General features: G+C 50.3%; 3 protein-coding genes across 5 annotated transcripts; 2 read left to right on the top strand and 1 right to left on the bottom strand.

Moving 5' to 3' along the window:
• Window positions 1-7: 7 nt before the first annotated feature.
• ak8 (adenylate kinase 8) lies at window positions 8-6,962 on the top strand. The gene is made up of 15 exons (XM_077562402.1): window positions 8-609; window positions 1,204-1,359; window positions 1,775-1,859; window positions 2,364-2,413; window positions 2,483-2,593; window positions 2,661-2,729; window positions 3,227-3,308; window positions 3,392-3,463; window positions 3,552-3,767; window positions 4,454-4,576; window positions 4,639-4,728; window positions 4,967-5,108; window positions 5,272-5,346; window positions 6,320-6,422; window positions 6,496-6,962. The coding sequence occupies exons 2-15, from the start codon at window positions 1,252-1,254 to the stop codon at window positions 6,601-6,603; spliced, it is 1,434 nt and encodes a 477-aa protein (XP_077418528.1). The 5' UTR covers window positions 8-609; window positions 1,204-1,251; the 3' UTR covers window positions 6,604-6,962.
• Window positions 6,963-8,574: 1,612 nt separating this feature from the next.
• tti2 (TELO2 interacting protein 2) lies at window positions 8,575-13,714 on the top strand. The gene is made up of 10 exons (XM_077562401.1): window positions 8,575-8,736; window positions 9,326-9,745; window positions 9,874-10,046; window positions 10,124-10,199; window positions 10,268-10,396; window positions 10,477-10,569; window positions 10,646-10,866; window positions 10,959-11,102; window positions 12,153-12,312; window positions 12,603-13,714. Exons 2-10 carry the CDS (start codon window positions 9,332-9,334, stop codon window positions 12,705-12,707), a joined length of 1,515 nt encoding a protein of 504 aa, XP_077418527.1. The 5' UTR covers window positions 8,575-8,736; window positions 9,326-9,331; the 3' UTR covers window positions 12,708-13,714.
• A 240-nt stretch (window positions 13,715-13,954) lies between these two features.
• Window positions 13,955-19,997, bottom strand: LOC144049456 (uncharacterized). Of its 3 annotated transcripts, none has more exons than XM_077562405.1 (9): window positions 19,815-19,997; window positions 19,168-19,285; window positions 15,881-15,969; window positions 15,503-15,604; window positions 15,322-15,435; window positions 14,950-15,251; window positions 14,751-14,874; window positions 14,632-14,684; window positions 13,955-14,318 (listed from the first exon to the last, which is right to left on the bottom strand). In XM_077562405.1, exons 2-9 carry the CDS (start codon window positions 19,259-19,261, stop codon window positions 14,105-14,107), a joined length of 1,092 nt encoding a protein of 363 aa, XP_077418531.1. In that variant the 5' UTR covers window positions 19,262-19,285; window positions 19,815-19,997; the 3' UTR covers window positions 13,955-14,104. The 3 variants fall into 3 exon arrangements, with proteins under 3 accessions (XP_077418531.1, XP_077418530.1, XP_077418529.1); XM_077562404.1 differs by having other exon boundaries at window positions 19,168-19,288; window positions 19,815-19,996; XM_077562403.1 differs by having other exon boundaries at window positions 19,168-19,997.
• Window positions 19,998-20,030: the final 33 nt, after the last annotated feature.

Here is a 20,030-nt window from a genome sequence, read left to right as displayed (position 1 = left end):
TCGTCACTCAGTTCCACAGTGGATGTATGACGTGTAAGATATAGGATACGATTCAATCATTCTCTTTTCCCGCAAACTTTGTCGTCAACTTGGTGTGAGCACGTCTGATAGTGACGTCATGACGGCGTTGCCGGGACAACGAGGACGGCGTCCCACAACTGCAAAAAGCGCAAGAGGACTTTTGTTAGCAGGTCAAATCCAAAATTCACATTTGACGAATTTGTTTCCAGTTTGTTTGGCGTCTTCAGTACTTTGGACGAACGGCTGCTGTTAGCTGGCCAAGCTGAAGCAACTTAAAGCTTCGCCGCCACTCGAGTCATTTTAGTTTTATTTTTGTCAATGACGTCGACCAAATGTCTCATTTTGTATCACGTTACGACTATAAAAAGATCAGTTCTCTGACAGTCTAGGCGGGCAAATTCCCAAGAACGAACGAAAGAAAGAAAGCGGACTAACGCAGAAGAATCAAGCTAGCAGACGCAGAAGAATCAAGCTAGCAGAAGAATCAAGCTAGCAGAAGAATCAAGCTAGCAGACGCAGCTAGCGCGGGACACGGAAAGTGTGCGTGTGCGTGTGCGTGTGCGTGTGCGCGTGCAACTAACTTTATTGGTACTTTTACGCTCACCGAGACAATGAAAAACAACCTCAAAATGAAAACAAATTATGAAAAAAATCTTGGAAAAGGTTTCATTTCATTGGGTCGTTTTGTAGCCCATTCTCTACAGTAATTTCTCATTTTTATTTTTTTATTTTGGCGAGAATGGACTGCAAGAAATGAAACATTTTAAATTGTAATTTTGAATTAAATTGTAAATACATATATCTATATTAATTGGTTGTTTATAATGATATTTTTTCAGTTTTAATTGAATTTTTGTTCTTGTTTTGAATATTTATATGACTTTTTTTAAAACAAAGAGAAAAATAGAAAAACAATTTTTTCCACAAATTCGATTTTTTAAAAATATATATAAATGTTAAAAATGTCAACAAGAAAACAAACAAACAAAACAAGGCCTTCCCCAAAATGCTCCATAATGACAGGAGGCTTTTTCTTTCTTTCTATCTATTCGTATAAATGCAATACACCTTGCAAGTCGCAACCTGTCCATACGCAAGTTGACCATCAATCAATCAATCAATCAATCAATCAATCAATCAATCGATCAATCAATCAATCAAAGGAATGCAACTTTTGTTCAGACGAGTGACGTCCTCCGGAGCTTCTTGCTGCTCCTCTTCCTGGTGGTGATGATGAACAAGGTGAAGGTGATGACGGAGGAGAGCGTTCAGCCGCTGCGGGTTCCGCCTCAGATGTCCATCTATGCCGACCAGCACAACATTATACACCTGGTGCAGGTGAGACGCTCCAAATGTGTGCTCGTCAGACCGCACTGAGATCCACTTTTTGCAGATTAACATTATTGTTGGCGCGTTCTAGCCGTTGGATTCATGCTACCTTCTAACCATAATTGACTTTAAAAAAAGATATGATGTTTTTTTTACTTTTCAGCGTGAAGTACATTTTTGTCTCGTCTTGATTAGCCCACAAAAATGCAAACTCATTTACTTCCAGTTGTTGTTTATGAATGAGGGCTTCTTTAGTCTAGTCCAGTTTTGGTTGGGTGAACAATTCTTTTGTAGTTTTGGTTACCAAAATCAACACTAACATGCACGTCAATGAAAAGAGCAGGGGCCCTAAAATGGAACCCAGTGGAACGCCCGAGCACACCGGGCAACAGTTTCAGCATGAGCAGGTGTTGAAATGTTTCAGAGTATGGTGTCCAGCCTGGCGGTGGACCAGCCCCAAGACCCCATCTCGTACCTTCTGCTTCTGCTGCAGGACAGCAGCGTGCACGGTCGGTCTCCTCGAAGCACGCACGCACGTTTCAGCAGCAGATGACACCTTCCTTCCTGCCTTCCTGCCTTCCTTCCTTCCTTCCTTCCTTCCTTCCTTCCTGCCTTCCATCCTTCCTTCCATCCTTCCTTCCTTCCTTCCTTCCTTCCTTCCTTCCTTCCTTCCTTCCTTCCTGCCTTTCGTCCTTCCTTCCTTCCTTCCTTCCTTCCTTCCTTCCTTCCTTCCTTCCTGCCTTCCTTCCTTCCTTCCTTCCTTCCTTCCTTCCTTCCTTCCTTCCTGCCTTCCTTCCTTCCTTCCTTCCTTCCTTCCTTCCTGCCTGCCTTCCTTCCTTCCTTCCTTCCTGCCTGCCTGCCTGCCTTCCTTCCTGCCTTCCTTCCTTCCTTCGTTCCTTCCTGCCTTCCTTCCTTCCTTCCTTCCTTCCGTCCTTCCTGCCTTCCTTCCTTCCTTCCTTCCTGCCTTCCTTCCTTCCTTCCTTCCTTCCTTCCTTCCTGTGCGTGTGCGTCAGTTCCCAGGGTGGTCCTGATGGGTCCTCCTGCCGTGGGCAAAACCACGCTGGTGAGTCGCTCGCTCGCACCCGTCCATCCGTCCGTCCGGTGACCTGACGTGACCTCCGGCGCGTTTCAGGCCGGCAGGCTGTGCGCCGAGCTGGGAGCCGTTCACGTCACCATGGAAACGCTCCTGGACGAGCAATCGGCGCTGGGCGAGCAGGCGCGCCGCCTGGCGCGGGAGCAACAGGTATGCGTGCCCGCGCAGGCGCCACCTGCCAACGCGCGCCAACTGCCCAGTTTGTCTGCTTGCTCAGGAGGTGCCCGACCATCTTCTGGTGGATTTCATTCAAGGGAGGCTCAAGCGCTCCGACTGCTTCAACACGGTACGCACGCACGCGTGAACACGCGTGAACGCACACGCAGGAAGCGCTTCCGAACCTTTTCATTCCATTTTGTTTTCAATTCACTTTTTTTCCCTTTATTGTCAATTTGTTCACGTGAGTCCATTGGAATTTCATTTCCTTTTTTATTTGGTCTTTTAAAAAAAATCCTTTTAAATTCTTTGGCAAAGACAAAATCAAAGGACATTTTTGCATTTGTATCCGTTTGCATTTTGCACTTTTAATGGTGCATTTTCTGGAAAAGTCGAAGCCAAACGTGTGTTTGTCACATTTAAGAAACCGTGCATGTTTATATATATATATGTGTGTGCGTGTGTGTTTCATTTGAGTGCACGTCACGTCAGCTGCAGCCAATTTGACTCTTATTTGGTCGCCGTCTTCAAGAATGAAATCTTTTGACAAATGAAAAAATCTCGCCAGGCTTGAGGACGGATTTCAGCTCTTGATGAATGTTGCCAATTGTTTTTTGTGGGTTCGAGGGTTGGGTTCTGGACGGCCTCCCCCAAACTCGGCTGCAGGCTCGCAGCCTCCAGCAGGGCGGCGTCATCCCCAAGCACGTGGGTACGTTTGTACGCTCGTTTTTGCCGGCACTTTTGCACGAGTGACGCGGCGCTCGCTTGCCTGCCCGTCTGTCCGTCCGTCAGTTCTGCTGGACGCCGGCGAAGACGTTCTCCTGGAGCGCCACCGCGGCAGGCTGCTGGACCCGCTCACCGGAGGTACGGCAGACGCCGGCGAGCGCCGCCAGCGAGCGCCACCAGCGAGCACCGCCCGCTGCAAAAAGCTGACGCGGCTTCCTGCGCTCAGACGTGTACCACGAGACGTTCGCGCGGCCCTGCGAGGAGGCGGTGGCGGCGCGCTGCGCCGACAAGCGGCCCTCTGCCTCCACCGCCGCCGGCGACGCCGCTCTGAGGGCCGACCTGCAGCGTTACCGCTGCAAGGTCACGGGGATGACCTCTGCCTACCGACACATCCTCAAGACGGTGGACGCCGACCAGCCGCCGAGCGACGTCTACCAGCAAGGTTGGATTTGCGTTCCGGACGTTTCGCAAATCTATTTTTAGTCAGTAACTTTATTGAACCAAATGAAAAGCCAATGCGATCAAGATGTCTTTTGCAAGGCGAGCTGGCCAAAGGTCAACAGCACACGTCGTTAAAACAACACATTTGACAAATTGGATGTCTTCAGATAAAGTTCAGAAATAACACATCGTAAACAGACGCGGCCGAGGGGTCTCGCACCGTTTATCAGTCAACGTGGATCCAAAGGCTCCGAGAGCGCCACTTCCGTCGCTAACCTCTTCCGTCGCTAACCACTTCCGTCGCTAACCACTTCCGCCGCTAACCACTTCCGTCGCTAACCTCTTCCGTCGCTAACCTCTTCCGTCGCTAACCACTTCCGTCGCTAACCACTTCCGTCGCTAACCACTTCCGTCGCTAACCTCTTCCGTCGCTAACCTCTTCCGTCGCTAACCACTTCCGTCGCTAACCACTTCCGTCGCTAACCACTTCCGTCGCTAACCACTTCCGTGCAGGCTTGTGGGGACGTTTTGGTGGTCCCCATCAGTCCAAACCTCTTTTTGAGGGTCCAAACTTTCAGGTTTGAGCTGCCTTTTGGTTGGGGTCTCGGAAATGCATGATGTCAATGGGATGTCCCCACTGCAAATGTAAACCCAGCACGTGTGTGTGTGTTTGTTTTTTGTTGTTAGCGGTGGCGTTCTTGCGGACTTGCCGTTGTTCCCGAACTCCTCGAGTTCTCCTGTTGGGTCCGCCAGGCTCAGGCAAGAGACTTCAAGCCAAGATGCTGGCAGACAAATACAAGATGGTGGACGGTACGCATGCACGCGCGCACAAACACGCACACTCGCGCTGTCATGTCTTGTCGGCGTGTTAGTGTGTTGCAGTGACCTCCTCTGTTGGGCCGAAGCCGACCCGTCTTCGGTGGGAGAAGAAGTGCGAACGTACCTGCAGCACAATCGGACAGGTGGGCGGAGCTTGCTCACGTCAGCGTGGGCCGACGTCGGCTTTTGGGTTCCGTCGGCGGGTCGCACGTCGGCTTCACGCCAGACGCAACATTTCCTTCGCCAACTGAACGTTTCCTAGCTCGATGCTAACGAATCATGCGAAACGTCGCAGAGCGGCGAAAGGAAACGCGTTTAGACGTCGCGCCAATGACAAGACGACGACACGCGCAAGCGTCAACAAGGTGTGCGTGTGCGCAGTTCCAGAGAGTGTGACCTTGAAAGTCTTTGAAGAGCGTCTGGACCGCGCCGACTGCAGCCAGCGAGGTTGGATCCTGCACCACCTGCCGTGCGACCTCCAGCACGCCAAACATCTCGCCAACTCTCTCAACGCGCCCAACAGGTTGCGCACGCACGCACAGTGGCACAAAAGGGGGGGGGGAGGGGGGTGTGGCAAGTATGGCATGTGTCTGCATAGCCCTCAGAAAGGAGCTAGTTGCGCCCCTGCACGCACCCCCGCACGCACGCACGCACGCACGCACGCTCTTTTTGCTCTTCCGCGGCAGGGTTTTCTTCTTGGAGTTGACGGACGACGTTTGTCTGCAAAGAAGCGCGATGAAGCACAGCCTGGCTGATCCCAGGTCAGTTCACACGCCAATCAAGTGCAAATGTAAACGGACCCCGAAATGAAAAGTTGTCTGCGTCTCACAATCGCATGCGAATTTTGCTCATTTGGGTTTCGGTCAGGGTTCGTTCGTAAAAGCTGTCAAAAGATCTTCACAGACGGTGAAAAATAGTTTGAAATGTTTTGCCACCAGTAAAAAGTGTCTGAACATTTTACGAATCCTGATGAAAATCCCAAATTCGCTACATGAGCAAGCGTTCGCCACTCAGTGAATTCAAAGCAGCTTTTATCGGATTCGTAAAAAGGCTCATGCCCATATTTGGCAAATGCCAAATATGGACTTATTGCACTTTAAGACGGCGATGTCAAGGTTTGCTTTACACTAAATCATTTAAGCAGTTTCTGCTTCTGCAAAATGCAATTTCGAATTTAATGTTTGTGGCGTTTTGTCCTTGACATTTAAGAAGAATTGCTGTGGATCATAATCAATATCGGATTCAGTTAAAGTGAATCGGATCGAACGGGGAATAAAATCCAAATGGCTGGAATCAATTGAGGAAATTAGAATCGATAGCCAGCAGCCCTGGCGACATTTATGGAGGAACTTTTCATATCTTTGTCGAATGAAAATTCAAGTGCACGACTAAAGTGACCAGCAGAGGGCGCTGCAACTGCACAAACGCATTCCAGCCTGCCCTTTTCAACTCACGTGTTGCTTTCAATATCGTCACATGAGCGCAACGCTTGTCACGTGTCACCTGACATCCCGACACAACAGATCGGCATCAAGTCGACTCAGAATAATGATGATGACGTCATGAATGGTTTCAGGCCTGTGCAACTCTTGCAGATTGGCGCCCTTTTGTGGAATGTGAGCTCGTTCTGCACGTGCTGCTGATTGTTGCGGATTTGTTAATAATAATAATCACTTCCTCCACGGCGTCGGATTTTGTTGTCTGCGTGCTCATGTGACGTCACTTCCTGTTCAGCGTGCAGGCGGCGGTGCCCGGCGACCTCCGCGAGTGCGACGACAACATGCGCGCTGTGGCGCACGCGCTCGGTGTGTACAGGACGCACACCGCTGGCCTGCAGGTACGCGCACGCGCGCGAGTGATGGATCGATGTGTTCAATCGTGACATGACGCTGGCACGTGCGCGTGTGTAGTGTGTGTTTCCAGATGGCGTGCACGTGGATGCCGATCAGGACTCTCAGTGTGTGTTTGAGGCTTTGGACAAACAACTCACCATACAAACACACGCGCACGAACACTGACGCGCGCGCGCGCACACACACGCATGTCATTGCTTGGTCAATTGAATTTGAAAAAACAATTTCCAAAGATTGCAAACTTGTTGTTGCATTCAAGTGGAGCTCAACTTGTTTGTTTTTGTTTGTTTGTTTGCAGCCAAATTGCCAAACAGGACAACAAAATGTTTTTGTGCTCTTGACGATTGATTGCGTGTGACATCATCAATAATCACGAGCAATCCATCCATCCATTTTCTCAACCACTTTTTTATTCCTCACAAGCGGCATTACACCAGAAATTGAAACCTTGTGGGAATGTTCCAGAATATTGATCCACGTATCAATATCCATTGTCTTATCCGATCAATAAATTGTTGAAAATGTGTTTGTGCATTTATTTGCCAAGCAGAAAGCGCGATTCAAACTTCTATTTGTGATGTGAACAAACGTCAGAAGTGAATGTGATGATGATGATGATGATGATGATGATGATGATGTGCAAAAATCCTCCAAAAATGGCGTGGAAGGAAAAAAAGACGAAAAAAGCCGTGACGTGCTGTCGTCGTTGATCGAGTTTAGGAACGCTACAAAAGCGGAACTTTCTTTCTTTCTATTGGTTTCACACGGCTCGGCAAAAAGCCAGCCGCCGTTCCGCGTCGCTACGCACTCGGAAATAACGATGGCAAGTCTTGTGCATCTGCTTTGGAAATGTTATGTTTGCAAGACTTTTGCAAATTTCTTTTGGACAATAACTTTTGTCCTTTTGAGTTTTCCTTACCGAATGTTTTTGGGGGGCTTTTTGAACTATGACAATTTGTTTTGAAAAAGAATATGATTTGATTCATCTTTTCATTTCTCTTGCTAAGTTTTAAATGTGTAAAGTCGAAACCTATTTTTTTCTGTTTTTGAAAGAGATGAATGCGTATTTACAGTCCATCTTTACTTCCAAAAATAAGAAGGCTATCAAGACTTTCTTTTTGTGTTGTCATTTGAATGCTTTTAATATTTCTTAGTTTAACACCCCTGGCATTTTTTTTCTTCTTTTCCTTTACTGTTATTGTGACTTTGTTGCATACTGTGATGATGATTCACGTTTGCTTGATGTTTGCCATGTTTGGCTTTTGATTTCAATTAGTTAAATAAAGCAATTCAAAAAAGTAAATAACAATGGCGGCATAGCTCCAAATAAAGTTTCTACAAAATGTATTCAACTGGAAATGATGTTTGAAAAATGAATCTCATTGTTTAGTTGGCGTCAAGTAAATAAATAATATCGAGCCAACTTGTCCTGACAGTCGGGGTTCACTTTTCAAGACAAAAACTCTTTCAGGCTGCCAGTCAGTTTGAACATTTGCACAGATTTGAAGACGCAAGATGCTCAACATGTAGAAAGTGGACAAGGTCACGAAATTCCTCGTCACGTGTTGACGTGAACTTCTTCATCTCGCCGGAAGCTGCGCGGCCTCGTTTTTGTCTTCCTGCTCGCTGCGGCCACTCAAAGTGCAAAGGTCACAAGCAACTTTGTCCGATTGTGTCAGTTGCAAGTGACGAGATCGTTTGCAAACCTCGCATGACTTGGATTCAACTTTTCACAGCCAAGAAGAAGAAAAAGGCGGCGACGAGCGCGTCGCTCTCGATTCTCATCCTCCATCCAGCTACTTTGAGACTCGAAATTCCAGTTGAATTTCGAGTCTTTTTATTGATTACATGTCACGAATGTATTGAATGCAGACCACAGCCCGGATATGATCATGCATTCAACGTCATCCTTTTTTTCTTTTCTTTTTTAAATTCCCGTTTTATTTGTATTATCACAGTGTTTGCCGATCTGAAGATGAATCTATTATCTATCCATCTGTCCGTCCGTCGTCTTGTATCTTAATAAAAGTCATGAAATCGGTGCCCATGTTTGTCAAAAGCACTTGAGCTTCATTTGAAAACACACGGCGGAGCAGTTTTCCGAATTTGAAAGGATTCCCAAAAGACGCTACTTTGGTCCTCGGAACATTTGTGACGGATATGTTTTTGTTTCCGGGGGGGAATCTTAGGCAGACGAACGAACCCAAAGCGGAAGTGTCCGCACTTCTCTTTTGTGACTTCTTTTCTTTTCTCCCCTTCATCAAAAAACGATGACCTCCTCCATCATCATGTAAAAAGGTAAGCAGGACACAAATGTACGTCACCGGCACGCGTTTGATGACGACCTGGTGTGCTCAAAGAGGCACATTTTAAAAGCAACTTTTATTTCTGTGCTTTGTTTATGATGTGAAAAACGTGTTTTTTTTCTTTTCTTACGTTCGTACTTATAATGATAGAATAAAAAGATGTCGAATTCAGTTTGGCCATTAAGTGTTTTAATATCTACTCCACTCCACAGTAAATACTAAATCTCTCTCTCTCTCTCTCTCTCATATTTATATACACACAAGTGTTTCCCACATCATGTTAATACTTGGGCGGACCACCCAAGTAGCAGGGCTGGGATTTTTTTTTTAAGTCTGATTTGTCAATTGATTTGTAAAATGATATTTAAAAAAAATATATATTCTATATTGTTTTAAAAATTTGATCGTTAGATATTAATAATAATATTAAATTAGTAGATTATTGTTAGAGCTGTCAAATGAATTTTGGAATATTGATTAATCACAATTAAAGGCTTATTTAAATCTGTGGGAAACAGACACCAAGTAAGGAAAATCCAAAAGGATGTTCAAGTCAAACCAAAGTGTCGTTTCTGTGCCAGGCGGCCATGACGGACATTTCACACTTCCTTGACGAGCTCCAGCTGGACGACGATGACGAGCAGCCCCTCCCCTCTCTGTCCTGGCCGCCTGTAGCGGCGCTTCTGCCCGAGCTGCGGCGCCGCCTGCTGGCCCGAGCCCCGGACCCGATCCTCCCGGCGGAGCGGGTGGGCCGGCTCTTCCGAGCGGCCCACCCGCATTGGCTGCTGGGCTCCCGGCAGGAGGCGGCCTACGTCTCGGTGGTCTGCGCTCTGATTGGTCGCGCCGCTCTTCCGCCGCGCGAACGCTCGGTGGCCGACGTGGCCGCCGCCCTGCGAGCCCTGCTGGCCAAACTGCAGGCGGCGGGCCCGGAGCGGGGCGCCGGGGCCCTGACGCTGGCCGTGGCACCGCATGTGTGCGTGTTCGCCGTCACGCACACGCAGGTGAGCGCAAACACACACGGAAAATTGACATGTCTGCACACAAATAGTCAAAAAAAGCCATAAAAACACACGTAAAAAAAATAAAATAAAAATTCAAATTCATCCATTCAATAACGCCTCCCTTGCAGGAGGGCGCAGGTACGAGCCCGGCGTGGACGCAAGCGTCCGGCGGTCTGCGGTCGCAGTTGCTGGCGGCGGGAGGCTGGCGAGACTCCGCCCACATGCTGACGGGAGGCGGGCCCGAGGACCAGCCGGGCATCCTGGAGGCGGTCCTGGACGTCCTGCGGCCCGGACTCGGCAGGTGAGCGCGCCCGCCCGACCTCGCCTCGGACCTCCGACAAAGCCTTTCTGCCGTGCGTGTGTGCGCGCGCCTTTTAGGGAGGCGCGGCAGCGGTGCGAGCAGGCGGAGCAGGCGGAGCAGGCGGACTCGGCCTTCTCGTGGACGCTCCTGCAGGTGCGACGCGGAGCGAGACGCGCCGGTTGTGGGCTGCGGGTCACCTGAGTGATGTGATTGCGGCGCAGGTGCGGCGCCCCTTCCTGGCCCCTTTGTTGCCCCGCCTCCTGGGCCCCGCCCTCCTCCTCTGCGACCACCACGAGGCGCACAAGTGCATGCTGGGAATTCGATGCCTGCATCACATTGTCAACAACACGGTCAGCGCGTAGGACGCACACACACGCGTGACACACACGCAAACATGACGTGCTTTCATTTTGTGTGTGCGTGCGTTTAGGCTGCCAGCGAGTTGCGTGCGTTGAGGCGGGCCGAGGTGATGTACGAGGGGCTGTCCAAACGTCTGCACCACTCCGACGCCGACGTCATCCAGGTAAGACGCACGCCGACGTTGCCACGGCAACGTTGCCACGGCAACGCGCCTGACCGATACGCCGGCTGCGCCGTAGCTGGCGTTGGCTTGCATGTTGGACCTGCTGGCCGTTTTGGAAAGCCCCCCCTCGGCGGCCACGCCCCCACCGGCGGCCGCGCCCCCACCGGCGGCCGCGCCTTTCCCGGTCCCGCGTCGTCACGACGACGTGCTGCGTCTGCTCCTCGTCCGCATGGAGGCTGAACACAAGGTGGCGCTCAGGAGAGTCTACGCGCAGGCGCTGCCGGCTTACCTGCAAAGGTGCGTGCGTGTTACACAATCAGGACTTTGCGTTAAAAAAAAAAAAGCAGCTGATGTCAACATGTGCGCTTTCCCGCCGTGTGTGCGTTGAGGATGGGCGTGCGCGCGTGTCGCCACCTTGCTGGTCTGAGTCGCGTTGTTCCCGCCTACCTGGAGGTCAGCGACGCCCCCGAAGAGTTGACCAGGATGTGGACGCTGCAAGCCCTGCAGCAAATGTTGACGGGGGCGTGGCCACGGTAACGTCGTCGTCTCGTGCACGCACGTCGCTCACGTTTCGGCCGCTTTCCGCAAATCTCATTTCAGGTTCTTTTCGTTCATGCGACTTCATTTCATGTCCACGTCGTGCATATACATATATATTAGGCACTATTACATATGCATAATACTGCTTCTATATTCGAGCTGTCAGTGGCTTAAAATGTTGAACTCAACTTTATTTATAAAGCACAACCATCGTTGCGTACAAAGTTCTGTATATGGAATCAAAATCAGTCAAGCAATAAAACTTAAAGTTCAAAGAAAATGACACAAAATGAGGACATGCTCGGTCAAAAAGCGAAGACTACAAAAAAAAGTTTTGAAAATGTGAGCATGGATTTACATTCAACCAAAGTTCCTTCCAAATGCTTATGAGCGGCGATCTGAATAGAAGACAGGACGGCCCACGCACGCACGCGTCGTTGAAGCCGTCGGGCGGCCATCTTGCTCCTCCCATCTCGCCAGCAGACTGCAGCATAAACTATGCGGGATGCGGACAGACCAGACATTTGCAGCTCGGAGGCACTTCGTGTTCGGGCGCTTTGTGCCGGAATGGTTTTTTAACAAGTAAAAAAATAAAAATAAAATCATGTGATAAACGGAAGTGGACGCAACGTGCTGCTTTTCTTTTTTCGCTCAGTTCCATAGACCCCAATATTAGATTTGGCACATTTTGTTGAATTTCAGTTTAAATTCTTTAATAAAAAAATATATACAAGTTTCCTCCTGTAAAGTTGTCAAATGTCACTCAAAGGCGCGTGAAACATTGAATCCGATTTTTGTTGTGGTCATTTTCTGCCACTAGTCGACATTAGTGTTTCATGTTGGACATTGGTAACAGGAAGGATGCTTCAAAAGTCTTTTAAAATTTAAAAAAGAAAAAAAAAGGATGTTGCTTTCAAATGTCTTCAATAAAAATACCAACAAATAATGCTTTCAAGTGCTCAAAAAGAAAAAGGAAAACAAAAGTGAGTGTTGCTGTTTTGCTGCTGGTGACTGAAGGCGGGAAATGGCCGCATCTGTTGCAGGTTAGCATATAGCGTTAGCATGTGGCTGGCGTGCCTGCTGCGCCTGCTGGTGGACGTGTGGTCCGAGCCACGCCCCCGCCCCGACGTCGCCCGCCAGCTGAGCCGCCGGGTCGCGCGCTGCCTCGGCCTGCTGGACGCTGCCGCCCACCACCGCCTGCAGGTGGCGCCGCCGCATGTCTGTCTGTCTTTGCTTAGGATTCATGTGTGTGCGTGTTTCATTTGACACAACTTGTGAGTGCATAACGACACAACACGTGTGTGTGTTTAGCTCTACACAAAATTGTGTGTCTATTGCTACACCATTTTTTAGTGTGTGTTTTAAAGCACAGAAGTAATGTGTGTTTGGACGTGTGCGTTTTTAATTTGACACAACAGGTGAGTGCGTGTATCACGTGATACTAACATTAGTGTGTGTGTGTGTGCGTGCGTGCGTGTGTGTGCGTGTGTCAGCATGCGCTTGAGCAGGTGGACGCGAGCTGTTGCGCTCCCGAAGTTGCGAGTTTGCTAGCAACAGTAACCACGGCGACCGACAAGAGCCCATCCCATTGGACATGAGCCGTTGTCATGACGACAGCGTGCACTTCCGTCTCTTCTTGCCACTTTCGAAATAAGTTTGTCATGATGTGGCAGTCAAAAGGGCAAGTTTGCGTTGAGCGCCGGCCGCTTCCTTGTCAGCGCCGCCGCCGCCGTCCTGACATCTGGCTGCCGTCCGAGCGGCAACACAGAAGAAGAAAAGCAGAAAAAGAGCGGCAAAAAGTTCAGACAAAGCTTCCAAAAAAGAACACAAAAGTGGGATTCAAATTGTTCCATCTTGAAACTCTTCAGCTCGTCTTGTTTCAAAATAAAACAATTTTTTTTTGTGACGCCTTCAAACAAGTCCACTTGATTTATTTTGACATTTTCAGCAAAATAAGTTCTGATTTTGCCTCGCTTGACTTATTTTCCATGTGACGTTCACAAGCTGAGCCGTGATTGGCCGTGACCTGATGATGTCATTTTCAATCCAGCGTTTTGAGCAAGATTGTGTCTGAAGGCAAGCAGGACTGTGGAGCGCACAAGCAACAAGGAGCTCGCACCCGTGTTCCTCGCTCATCATGATGTGGAAGATAATCGTTCGGCGAGTCTGGCTAAAGTCATCGTATTCTAATGGCGTGATTAATTGCAGCCTGTTTATTCATAAGATGATTGCGGTGCCGTTAACGCTGTTATTTCCGATTCTGCTGGGAGACACAACAGAAGTGGGCGTGTCCGTCGACAGATGACCCCCCCCCCCCTCCCTTCTGTCAGTTTGCCCGTTTTTTGAAGTTTCCTGTCAATCGTCAGCAAAATGGCCGTCCGTCAGTGACGGGCTGATGGACTTTCACCGACATTGATGGAATGCCCGCCTCTGCTTATTCCTGCTGAAAATGACTCGAGTATTTCTTCCGACTCGAAATTTTGGTCAGCACAATTTTTTTATTCCGAATTTCAAATTATTTTTTTTCTCTCCATTTTCAAACTTTTCCAACTTTAAACTACTCAGCACTACCACAATTGATTTCAAAATAAAAGCCCACATTTGATGTGGTTTGCTTTTTTCTCTCATTTTCACACTTTTTTGAGCAATTCCAACTTGAAAGTGCTCATCGCTGCAACTACCTTTTTATTTTTTCACATTTTCAAAATAAAAGCCAATTGTTTATTCCCCCCCTCTAATTTCCAGTTTATAACCGATTCAAAACAGCAATGTGTCTTCCAGAAGATGTTCACTGTGGGAAAAAAGAGATTTCTCAGCTTACATATACATTTGAACAAGACTGATATCTTTTCCCATCCATCTTTTATTTTTATTTTTTCCCATCCATCTTTTTTTATTATTTTTTCCCATCCATCTTTAGCGATGAGTTCTTGTTTTTCATCAGGCTGACCTTTCGTTCCCTCCACAGATTTACGTTAAGAAATTCATCCGCTTCTTAACCACTTTGACTTTGTTTTGTTGTTGTGGCTGCCATTTTGTGGTGCCAAAATTTGTCCACTGATTGACACTCGTGCGCAGCCATGTGACCAGTGGCGCCGAGTTCTCGGGACTCCGCCTCTCTCCCCCTTAGCACCGCCTCCACTGGCCTCAGCCGCTGATGCTCCACCCTTGTCCTCTTTCCAAGCTCCGCCTCCTCATCCTGCAGGACTCTGATGTGTTTGAAAGGGTTGAAAATGAAGACACACAAAAAAGTCTGAAATAAGGTCCTGAAATTTTTTTTAAAATCACATTTAAAGGCTGTTAATATTTTTTCAAACATGCTTAATAAGCTGTAACATATTGTTAACAAATAAGAATGAAAACAGTGATGACAATAGTGTCAAAAATATTTGATGATATTGATGTATTTTTTGTTGCGATATTGTTCAGCCCTCGTGTCAAATAGTGTTAAAAATGCTTGTGTTGAAAGTAAAGAAATGTGTTGTTTGTTGTAAAAAGAAAAGAAAGCTTGCATTTATTGACCTGAGGCGCACTTCCATCCGCTTGAGGTTGGTGGCGCTGTGTTGGGACGCGGCCTGAAAGACAAACAAGACTTTGACTTGTCCTGTCCTGTCCTGTCCTGTCCTGTCCTGCGTGTTCACCTGGTTGCTATGGAAACACTGGCGCGCGTGCATCAATCGCCGGTCGGCCTCGCGAAGTTCCGCTCGTCTCTTGTGGAGGGTTCGCTCCACGCACGCCACCTCCGCACACAAATGCAACACACTCCTACACACACACACACACAAATACACACACAGACTTACACACACACATGCTTGCATACGTTTGTGTATGTGTTACCCGTTGGCGCGGTGTGGCGCTTTGCCGCTGGCGCCCCGCGACGGACAGCGAGCCCCGCCCCCTGCAGACGTCCCACCACTGAGGGCGAGCGCCGCGGCCTGAGATTCCGTCTGGACGGCGCGCTTGCCGTCACCTTCACGTTGGCGGTATCGGTTCACGTCTTCCTCCAGTTGCGTTACACGCTGGCGGTCCTTGGCAGATTTTTGTCCAAGTCGGCGGTATGAGCTCACGCCATCCTCCAGTTGGGCTCGCCGGTGGCGGTCCAGCTGCTGCGGGTTTTGCTCCACGCCGCTTCTGCTCCGCTGGGTTTGACATCATGTGACCTCATCAACACACAGGAAGTGACACGCTGGCCTTTCCATGCGCTCTCACCCGTCTCGGTGCCAGCTCCTCCCTCAGCTCCCTCAGCTCCGCCTCCAGCCCCGCCTTCTGGCTTTTCAGCAGCCGGGCCTCCGTCCGAAGCGCCGCCTGCCGGAGCGCCGCCTCCTAACGAACGTGTGCCGTCAAACATGAAAACAATTGCGTAAATTAGGTAGGTGGGGTCAAAGGTCACCTGAGCGTGAGCGCGGGCCTCGTCCTCCAGCCTCCTGCGGTGTCTCTCAGCGTCCTCCAGGTGGCGCTGAAGACTTTCATTCTCAGCCTGCAGGTGGGCCACCTGAAGGGAGAGCGAGCGGAACGTGACGACATGCTAATGACGCTAGCGCCTTTTTTTTGTTAGCATTAAGCTAGCGAACGTGTGCTTTGCATCAACACGCTGCCTTTGAAATATCGACTGTTGAAATGTCTTCTGTGACAGTTTAACGCTCAAATGCAGATGAGCATGACAAGCCGGTTTGAAGCAAGCAAGCAATTTGTGCAAATTGGTAGCCTGCTTCGGTCCCTGAGCCCTGCCCGCCCGCATTTGCCATTTTGGAGTTTGGGGAAGTGGCACCTTGAGACAAAGTCCTCCAAGATACTCCTCAAGTCCAGCGAGGATTCCCGCCAAGTCCTTCTGCAGGAGATCCTTGGCCAAAATCTGCCCTGAAGGCCACACGAGAAGAGACGTGCTCATGAGGAGGATAAGGACGAAAAGGACGAGGACGATAACGAGGATGAGGACGAGGACAAGAACGAGAACGAGGAAGAGGCCGATGACGAGGACAAGAACGAGGACAAGAACGAGGAAGAGGAGGAGAACAAGAACGAGGATGAGAACATGGACGAGAACGAGGACGAGGACGAAGAGGAGGACGAGGAAGAGGAAGAGGAAGAGGACGATAACGAGGATGATAACGAGGATGAGGACGAGGACAAGAACGAGGAGGAGAACGAGGACGAGGACGAGAATGAGGAAGAGGCCGATGACGATGACAAGAACGAGGAAGAGGAGGAGAACGTGAACGAGGACAAGGACGAGGACGAGGAGGAGGACGAAGACGAGGACGAGGACGAGAACGTGGACGAGGACGAGGAAAAGAACGAGGACGAGAATGAGGAGGACGCAGACGAGGACGAGGGCAAGAACGAGGACGAGGAAGAGGAGGAGTCGAGGATGAGAACGAGGAGGAGGACGAAGACGAGGACGAAGAAGAGGAAGAGGACGAGGAGGAGAACGAGAACGAGGACGAGAAGGAGGACGCGGACGAGGACGATAACGAGGACGAGAAGGAGGAGGAGGACAAGAACGAGAACGAGGAAGAGGAGGAGAACGAGAACGAGGGCGAGGAGGGGGACGAAGACGAGGAAGAGGACGAGAACGAGAACGAGGACGAGGATGAGGACGAGGATGAGGACGAGGACAAGGACGAGGACGAGGACGTGAAGGTGAGCGGGCGAGGACGAGGAGGATGAGGAGGAGGACGAAGACGAGGACAAGGACAAGAACGAGAATGAGGAAGAGGAGGAGAACGAGAATGAGGACTAGAACAAGGACAAGGACGAGGACGAGAACGAGAACAAGGACGAGGACAAGGACGAGGAGGGGGACGAAGACGAGGAAGAGGACGAGAACGAGAACGAGGACGAGGATGAGGACAAGGACGAGGACGAGGAGGAGAAGGTGAGCGGGCGAGGACGAGGAGGACGAGGAGGAGGACGAGAAGGAGGACGCGGACGAGGACGATAACGAGGACGAGAAGGAGGACGAGGACAAGAACGAGGAAGAGGCCGATGACAAGAACGAGGAGGAGGACGAAGACGAGGACGAGGACAAGAACGAGAATGAGGAAGAGGAGGAGAACGAGAACGAGAACAAGGACGAGGAGGAGGACGAAGACGAGGAAGAGAACGAGAACGAGAACGAGGACGAGGACGAGGACGAGAACGAGGACGAGGACAAGGACGAGGACAAGGAGGAGAAGGTGAGCGGGCGAGGACGAGGAGGACGAGGAGGAGGACGAGGAGGAGGACGAGGAGGAGGACGAGAAGGAGGATGCGGACGAGGACGATAACGAGGACGAGAAGGAGGACGAGGACAAGAACGAGGAAGAGGCCGATGACAAGAACGAGGAGGAGGACGAAGACGAGGACAAGAACGAGAATGAGGAAGAGGAGGAGGAGGAGAACGAGAACGAGAACGAGAACGAGAACGAGAACGAGGACGAGGACAAGGACGAGGACAAGGAGGAGAAGGTGAGCGGGCGAGGACGAGGAGGACGAGGAGGACGAGGAAGAGGGCGAGGACGTGGACGAGGACTAGGAAGAGGACAAGGACGCGGATGAGGAGGAGGACGAGGACGTGGATGAGGACGAAGACGAGGACTAGGAAGAGGATGAGGACAAGGACAAGGACGCGGATGAAGAAGAGGACAAGGACAAGGAGGAGGAAGAGGACGAGGACGTGGATGAGGACGAAGACGAGGACTAGGAAGAGGACGAGGACAAGGACGCGGATGAGGACGAGGACGAGGATGAGGACGAAGACGAGGACTAGGAAGAGGACGAGGACAAGGACGCGGATGAGGACGAGGACAAGGAGAAGGTGAGCAGGAGAGGACGAGGACGAGGACGAGGAGTAGGACGAGGATGAGAAGGAGGACGCGGACGAGGACGATAACGAGGACGAGAAGGAGGACGAGGAGGAAGACGCGGACGAGAACGAGGACGAGGAGGACGAGGAAGAGGGCGAGGACGTGGACGAGGACGAGGACTAGGAAGAGGACAAGGACGCGGATGAGGAGGAGGACGAGGACGTGGATGAGGACGAAGACGAAGACTAGGAAGAGGATGAGGACAAGGACAAGGACGCGGATGAAGAAGAGGACAAAGACAAGGAGGAGGAAGAGGAGGAGGACGAGGACGAGGATGAGGACGAAGACGAGGACTAGGAAGAGGACGAGGACAAGGACGCGGATGAGGACGAGGACAAGGAGAAGGTGCGCAGGAGAGGACGAGGACGAGGAGTAGGACGAGGATGAGAAGGAGGACGCGGACGAGGACGATAACGAGGACGAGAAGGAGGACGAGGAGGAAGACGCGGACGAGAACGAGGACGAGGAGGACGAGGAAGAGGGCGAGGACGTGGACGAGGACTAGGAAGAGGACAAGGACGCGGATGAGGAGGAGGACGAGGACGTGGATGAGGACGAAGACGAAGACGAGGACTAGGAAGAGGATGAGGACAAGGACAAGGACGCGGATGAAGAAGAGGACAAAGACAAGGAGGAGGAAGAGGAGGAGGACAAGGACGCGGATGAAGAAGAGGACAAAGACAAGGAGGAGGAAGAGGAGGAGGACGAGGACGAGGATGAGGACGAAGACGAGGACTAGGAAGAGGACGAGGACAAGGACGCGGATGAGGACGAGGACAAGGAGAAGGTGCGCAGGAGAGGACGAGGACGAGGAGTAGGACGAGGATGAGAAGGAGGACGCGGACGAGGACGATAACGAGGACGAGAAGGAGGACGAGGAGGAAGACGCGGACGAGAATGAGGACGAGGAGGACGAGGAAGAGGGCGAGGACGTGGACGAGGACGAGGACTAGGAAGAGGACAAGGACGCGGATGAGGAGGAGGACGAGGACGTGGATGAGGACGAAGACGAAGACGAGGACTAGGAAGAGGATGAGGACAAGGACAAGGACGCGGATGAAGAAGAGGACAAAGACAAGGAGGAGGAAGAGGAGGAGGACAAGGACGCGGATGAAGAAGAGGACAAAGACAAGGAGGAGGAAGAGGACGAGGACAAGGACGGGGATGAGGACGAGGAGAAGGTGAGCAACCGGTCGACGCTTGCGCTCACCGTCTGTCAGCTGCTGCTCCAACTCTTGGATCTCTCGCGTCTCCGCGGCGACGCGGGACAGGAAGTCATCAAGGCGAGCGTCCCTGTCGAGCATCTCCTCGCACTCAAGATGGACGCTCTTCTTCATCACCATCATCATCATCATCATCAGCAGCAGCAGCCAAAGAGGATTTCATTTCACATCAACGGGGAAAGTTGAGCGCATACAATTCATGACACGATTTTCTTTTGGAGACCCAATTGGACCCAGACGCGTTCTGGATGCTTTCTCCCCACTTAGCGAAGAATATTTTGTGTTTTATTGACAATTCCATGTCAAAATGGCGATCATACTCCTCAACAAAAACTCTTCTGTTAATGGATTTTTAAATGTACGTATTTTTGCATCTTGTTGACTTTTGTCCGGCTTGTCGGCCGTGAAAGAGCGCCACCACGTGTTACGTCTGCTTCTTGTAAAGACTGAAAAGCGAATTTTCGCAGCTTTGTTTTGCTCCCTAAGTTTAAGAACGCGAAGAATAAAAGAAGACGAGCGCAACTCGTCTCATCTTGTTTCATGTTGAACTGAGTAAGAAACACACGCAGAGAAGTTGACGCTTCAGGCAGTTGCCGTGTTTAAAGTTGACGTTTAACACGCTTGACTTGCCAACCTGTGCTTGTTCGCCAGCTTCGGCGCTCCTTCAATCCTTCAAGAACATTTTCACTTGTTCTTTTTTGACACGACTTTGGAGTCCACGGCACACATGGTCGGCTAGTTAGCTTAGCTTAGCTTAGCTTAGTTGACGACACAGCTTCTCCCGCGCATACTTCCTTTCCAAATGCTTTCATTTCCTCACAAGCTCTTCACAATAACAGCTTCGCATCGT

Source organism: Vanacampus margaritifer, chromosome 3, assembly GCF_051991255.1.
Source record: "Vanacampus margaritifer isolate UIUO_Vmar chromosome 3, RoL_Vmar_1.0, whole genome shotgun sequence".
Taxonomy (NCBI): Eukaryota; Metazoa; Chordata; class Actinopteri; order Syngnathiformes; family Syngnathidae; genus Vanacampus; species Vanacampus margaritifer.
The sequence above is the reverse complement of the archived record's forward strand: the minus strand, read 5'-3'. Positions and strand labels throughout refer to the sequence as shown.